This window comes from Empidonax traillii, unplaced genomic scaffold (assembly GCF_003031625.1).
Source record: "Empidonax traillii isolate 1590-97213 ecotype Southwest subspecies unplaced genomic scaffold, ASM303162v1 scaffold240:size1935192, whole genome shotgun sequence".
NCBI lineage: Eukaryota > Metazoa > Chordata > Aves > Passeriformes > Tyrannidae > Empidonax > Empidonax traillii.
Genome location: NW_020955433.1, coordinates 1,745,164 through 1,752,074, shown reverse-complemented (window position 1 = coordinate 1,752,074; position 6,911 = coordinate 1,745,164). Strand labels below are relative to the sequence as shown.

The 6,911-nt window shown below is 40.0% G+C and overlaps 1 protein-coding gene across 10 annotated transcripts in view; it reads right to left on the bottom strand.

Annotated features, from left to right (window-relative positions):
• Positions 1–2,390: 2,390 nt before the first annotated feature.
• N4BP2 (NEDD4 binding protein 2) overlaps positions 2,391–6,911 on the bottom strand; it is a 40,997-nt gene continuing 36,476 nt past the window's right edge. For 9 of the 10 annotated variants that reach the window (XM_027888582.1, XM_027888591.1, XM_027888592.1 and 6 more), the window contains one exon: positions 2,391–6,609. In XM_027888582.1, the coding sequence (XP_027744383.1) occupies positions 6,564–6,609 (46 nt within the window). In that variant the 3' untranslated portion in view covers positions 2,391–6,563. The remainder of the gene's footprint in view (positions 6,610–6,911) is intronic. The other variant, XM_027888589.1, reaches the window with a different exon arrangement.

The following is a 6,911-nucleotide window of genomic DNA, read 5'->3' as shown; positions in this document are numbered from 1 at the left end:
ACCTGCAGCATAAAGTCCCTCATGTTGTAATAGGCCTTTCTTCTTCATCTCAGCAGTCTCTTGATACTGGTCTGGATCCAATAGGCAGCCTCTCTCCACAGGGCCTGTGCCTGTACCTGGCAATGTGGCCCCTCAGACATGGCCCATCTGCATGTCTCCATAGATCTTCCCCACAAGATTCTTACAGCTTACAAGGCATCTCTGTACTCTGTAGGCTCCCTCAACATTTCTCTGATGAATTTTCAACTGAGATGTTGGGGAGAAAGGCCGCAGACCTGATTCCGCATCCCAAAGGCTCTCCAGCAGTGAGGGACACAGGGCAGACTGGCCCAGAGAGTGGATCCTCTGATGGTCCTAACTGTTATTTGGGACAAACACAGGCCCTGTTTATAGGAAGAGTTCTCTGAACTTATCCTTAGAAGACAGTGCCTCCCAGCTCCATGCCATGTAGAAGCCACTCAGGCTATAGGAAAAAGGAAGCTTTTAATGATGCCAGCTAGTGAGAAGCCACTGCTAGCCCAGCCATGCCCCCATGATGCAGAACATCAACCAACATCAAGAGGGTCCACCCCCATGAGGGTTTTCAAGATGACTGTGCCACCAACAACAACCACAGTGGCACAGGACTTCACCAAACAATGCCTTTATATCCATCTCCAAACATCTGTCCAAGCAGAAAACCAACCTACAAAAACCAACACAGGGCAGCCAACAGAGAAACCCCAGTATTATCATCTTCAAACCTGAGTGCAAAAATGAACTTGACTTGCCCATCTTTGGCACAGAGCAGCAAGTATATTTTAAAAACAAGTTACCCCACCCACCTGTAAAGGAGAAAAAAAAGTCACCAAAATAATGCTCTGAATGCAGTATTCTCCCCCTGAGGAAGAAATGAGCAGCACGTGATATGTAATAACATCCTCTAGTGCCTGTCATACAGAGAAACAACAGCTCTGGTAAGGGCACAGTAAAAACTGCTGCCACCATCACTCTGTGCCATTGGCAAGGGCACCACCTATTGTCGAGCTACCTGATATGTTCCACCAGCAGACACAACATTTAATTAGGCTTTAATAATTTCAGCTGAAATTTTCTGTTTGCCTCAAACAATATTTTTATTCAATTTACAGTCTTAAAGTTCAAATTATTTCCCTAAGTAAGGACAGAGAAAAGTATTTCATTTCTCATATTTAAATAGGGAGAAAGACTCTCAGAAATCCCCAGAGTGCTGTTGAGGAGCATCTCCCAGCTGGAAGCAGAGAGGAGCTCAGGGCTATTCCAGCACTCAGAGGAAATAAGGGCATGAACTGAGACACAGGACAGTGAATCAGGATGGACCATTTTAGCGAGAGTAGGAGTTAAGCTGGGTCTCCTCGTTGAACTATGGTCCCGTCTCCAGAGAAAAGGCAAGTCCACTAGCAGTACCTCCACTTTAAAACGTCCCAGTTTGACAGACTAATCCCCAAGCTGGTCCTTGGGCCACACTGCCAGAAGAAAGTCCTGTAAGGAAGCAGCACACAACCAGTAAGGCATTCACCAATGTTGTGGTCTGCTAACGGTGGCTTGGTATCAGCCATGTCAGATCTAAAACCAGATCTGCCAAGCTTTCCTGTGTTCCCAAAACCTGCTTTCCCTGCTCTCTTCAATAGCTTGTGAATTAGGGCTTTGCTGTGGAAATGCCCAAGCCTGACTTGTTTCTGCGGCAATCCAAGCTAGAAGGCAATGAAGTCATAGGAACAATTCTGCAGGAGTCAACTTGAGTCAAAGCCAGTTGTCCTTCAACTGAGCTAATAAAACAGGCTGCACACTAGCCAGCACTTTGGTCTCAGGTGTCTTTCCACACTTCCAGGACAACACAAAGGAATATCTGCATGTGACCAGAATAGAACAGGCTTGGGAAAAGCCAGCCAGGCTTACTTAGCTCTGAATCCTCAGCGGTACAGTTGTGCTTCCTCAGGATCCAGCCTGTCACTGGCCCTGACCTAAAGGGTCTTGCTAACTCAGGTCTATCCAGAACACTTCCCTCTCCCAAATTCCCATGATTCCAGTGGTCTTACTGGCCTCTCTCCCTAAGATACACCATGGCCCTCACTCTCCCATAAGTAAGCAAGGCTGGAACAGCATCTCTTCAGCTACTTCAGGCTGAAAAAAAAATCTGACACCATGACCCTCCTTTTCAGTAATGTGAGCATTCAGCTCCCACTTCCAACACTGAAATTTAGGCCACAAATCTGTTCCTTTTTATGCCTGCAGATGGTTGCTTCATCTCCCTACAGATGGTATCCTGAAGCCAAGGCAAGTGGCTTTGGTGAAGAACTCCAAGGCTACTGTTTCACAAAATTTGATACAATCTGAAGTGTGGTTTACCAAGGAAAGACAGAAGGCTATAATTGTGGCAAAAAATCTTTATTAAACTAGATTTTGTAAATTCCTTTTCACATTAGAAATTCTAAATGCAGATTACAAAACTATTTCAGTAAAAAATGAAAGTTATAGTGAACAGGAAAATTACAACTTTATACAAATAAAAAAATCATTTTTCATTTTAATTTAAAAATAGAAATTTATATCTTCCAATATACTTAGTGGTCCTAGCAGCTCTTACAAGTGGTAGCTGCAATACTAGGTCTTTTCACATGCATATTCACATACAGTCATTTAATCCTTTGCACAAGTTATTTAGCTGAAATAGCATGAACAGTTGGGCTTGGGTTGGGTTTGGGAGGGATGTACCACGTGATATTAAAAGCAAAAACCAAAGTATCTTCAAATATTTTTTAATATAACATTTTCTTCCTACCACTTTCACAATCAAGTGAAACGTTTTTCAACAGTCACGTTACTTCAGACAACTTTCCACAATGCACCTCTGGGTCTTTTTTTTTTTTTTAACTTTAAGATCGCCCATCAATGTTAGCGCAAGCATTAATTTTGTACATTAAAAAAAAAGGATAAATTTTCCTAAATTAAAATTTGGGAGAACTATTAAAATGTTTTGTAAAAAAGACACCAAAAGTCGCATATTAAAGTCATCACAATCACATGCTGTTGAAGAACAGAATAAAAAGTGGTACACAAAATAGGTATTTTAACAGTTGCACATTATTTTAGAGTGCTGGTGGCAATACTGCTGTTCTAATTAAAAGTGTAAGATGATACAGAATTTACATGATACGTCGAGATTCTCACTGATGTAACTGTAAAAGACATCAGAAAGGTTGGAACTTCTAAAATGTAACCTACTTTAAAATACCATTTTGAAACAATTACGTTTCATAGAATTCATCACAGAATACATAATAAAAACAGTCAGAGAAATACAACAACTCCAGTGTTGTTTTTCTGGAATACTGGTAAGTAGCTGAAAGCATGAAGATCCTTACTGATAAAACTCTACTTACTTACTCACTGTGCACTGAACTGCTGCTCTGTTCTGCATCAAGCTCAGCACAGCTTTTAAGCACATGCTTGAGATCCTACAGAAGAAAAAGCCTGAGCTCATCGTTATTTTCTCTTGAGTTGGAACTGCAGTGCCTCATCTTGAGTTGCTGAAGCTGACAGAGGCTCTGTCACTGTTTTCAATAGAGGAAAGATTGGTTCTGCCCATGTTACAATTTTAAATCATCATCTTCCATCAAAGTTCAGCTTGTAGTAAAACAACTTATACTAGGTGAAAGATCAGCCTATAACCAGACAGGGTACTCAGAATACTTTAGTGAATCTCAACCTGTACCCAAAAGGACAATTAAAAGAGGAAGAGAGAAAAGTACCCCAAACGGCCCCTAAGCTGTGTATTTCTCTGCTTTGACAGATTGAAAAAAAATTCTCCAAGCAGTGGGTGAAGCAATGGAGGTTTTGCCCTGAACATTTTAAACCTATTTATCCAAGTAGGACTAAGAGATGGAAAAATAATATGGAAGGACATTGAAGCTCAGCAGGGACAGCTGCTTTTCTGAACAGTCCTAGCCCACTTCCAGAGACTGTTTATGAACTATGAAATTCTTCAACCTCATTTGTCCCCTTGATCTCGCACTCTTAGCTTGCAGTGGCGATTTTGAAAGAGGCTCAGGAAGTGGCGACTTCAAAAATAGTCCCGAGCACATTGGTCAGAGCATTTTCTGGGGAAGTGAGAGTCAAGTGGCATCATTATCATCCACTTGTGAAGCCAGAAGGCAAAATCTGGGTGTTTCTTATCTCCAGGGTAAAGATGTCAACTAGATTATGATGAACAGATGGGCAAGACAGCAACTTTTTCTGCTCATCTTTTGAAATAAAATCTAAGCTGTCTTTGTTCGTGTTGGGAATGGTATGAATATGCTTGAATGAATCAGGCTCCCTCCCAAAACAGCCAGAAGTGTTGGTACTTTCCTGTTTACAAGCACATTGCTTGGGCACCCAGAAGCTCAACACCCAACAGCCACTCAGGTCAATCAACAGGGTTAGTACTTCAAAGAGCTGTCCCAGAGAGCTGTACCTCCACTTGTTATAAACAGTAGCACTAAGGAAAACCTGTTCAGGAGCACAAGGAAGTTCCTAGGTCAAAAAAAAAAGATCCTAGCTCTGCTGGGACAAGACAGCTGATAGTCTGAACTGCTGTCTTGAGGCCAACTGCCTAAATGGCATCTCAGTCCATTTTAGGCACTGTCACAGAGGATGAAGTGGGGGCTTCATCACACAGGACGTCGTACAATGGTAGAAACACCTCTGCTAGTGCTGTCTGGGGAACACAGGTCTTTTGAATTGCACCACTGGTTACCAGAGCAGTCCCAAGAGAAAGAAATGGAGAAAGGACCCAATTCAGATGAACTAAGTACCCACAAAAAACATAAAACTTGTTATGGCAGTCTTATTTTAGAAAGAGTCCCTTTGATTAAGTATTACTCAAGCTACTCTTCCACTTGAAATCACCATGAAAACATTATTGTATCTGTTGAAGCATGACAAACTCATTTTTAAGTCTACTGTGCATTATATTCACTGTGTACGTATCACAGTAAACAGGGGTATTCGGGAAACACCATGTCTTTCAGCTTGTCAGCAACTTATACAGACACATTTTCAAGTGAAATCTATTTCTGTGGACAGCTTTTCTCACAGAAGTTCCTTGCTTATTAGTACCCATGCACATAAATGGCAGAACATGCACACACATATGGATTCATACACAAACTCTTATGTGTGTGTAGGTCCTGCAAAAATGGTTAAAAACTTTAAAAACACTCCCATTAATCTTTAGCCTATTAATATTATTCCTAATACACAACTCAGACCTGTTCTGAAAAAGCCTTACAACAAAATTAGGATTTTAAGAATATGAATATTTCAAGAGGCAAAGATGTAAATAAAAGTAGTAATGCATTCTATATATAATTCTATTAAAAAAAGTGTTCTGATTGTCTACTGGAAACACTTGCAGAAGTACAGATATTTATATTTCATTGTGGATGGGTTTTGTTTACGGTTTTTCTATGTTGCTTTGTGTTTTTTTTACACAGATATTTCTAGATGCCGATGCAACACCAAAAAAACCAGAACTTTTGTACTCCCAGACTTTCCAGTTAGGCAGTTACCAATGCAGTATTAGCATTCACTTTGATGTTAAAAATACATTTAAAATGTCTCACGATCATATTTTCTACAAGGAAAACACCAAACTTAATACACAGTGAATGAAGACATCACTATTAGACACTTATTAAGTGAAACAGAACTCAAATTTAGTTCTCTTAAAAAGCCATTAAAATAAGAAACACTTTTAATCCAGTAGATGGTAAGGGCAAAAATGTAAGGGCATTTCCTGCAAAATTACAGTATTAGCCATGTGTAAGAAGAGACTGAACTACAGCATTGTGGGTTTCCCTTTAACAGATCACATTAAGTCTGCAAAATTACCAAACTAACAGCTGTCTTAATGCACAGGCCATTCTATGCAACTCCCAGACTTGGGAGAAGTTTAGAATGGAATAAAGACCACAGAACCAGTCAACCCATCATAGCAGCACAGCCACTAAACCAGGTTTCTTTCAAAGAAACCTGGAAATATTTAGCACTCAGCTGTAACTGTATTTGAAATATCAGTAGTTGCCCAGTTTCACCCTCTCCTTTTGTTCTTCTGAAGGGTTTAGCACAAAGTTCTGAAGCACAAACTTTGCACAAGCTACTATGTTTTAAAAGCACAGAAGCCACGGCAATCAAAATGTGTGAGAGTCAAAAGAAATAGATTAGGTATGCTGAGAAGACAGTTATATTTAAAAATTGTACCTTAACTTCCCTTTAAAACATCACATATTTCTCAGAAAAATTCTTGATCTGCATTTCTGAGACTTCAATTCCTGTATCTTCTTTTTGCAGGTTCAAAAAAGGATCCATTTCACACAAAAATTGTATTGGAAACATTTTGACAAAACCACTTACTGCAAATTGAAATAATTTCTAATAAAATATCATCCTTTAAAACAGATTACAAAATACTAGTACAGTTGTTCAAAAAACATCGGTCTTTTTTCTGCAATCCGGCTGTAATCCAACACCTCAGTTTCTATATTCCTCTTGTCCACAACTACTCAAATGAGCATGACTTTCAGGCAGCCTGGCTTTATTTCTGTGAACCTATAAAACAAGAAAAAACGAAGCTTCAACATGAAAGCTACGTGCAATGCCATCTCCTTCAATCTTCAAACATACAGAAAGTGGTAAGATTCTCAGTCAAGTATACGTGCATGTGAGTCAGGAAATCAGCATTATGTCCTCAGATGTGACAGTAAAGGAGGATTTTACAGGATCTGGAGATGCAAAGAGCTGGAAACAGCAGAAACTAAGATGAAGATTTAAGAAAAAGCTGCCCGATATTCTTGGTTATATTCATTTTGCTCCTCTATTCCTGCTCCCCATTCACTCCCTCTTCTTTAAGA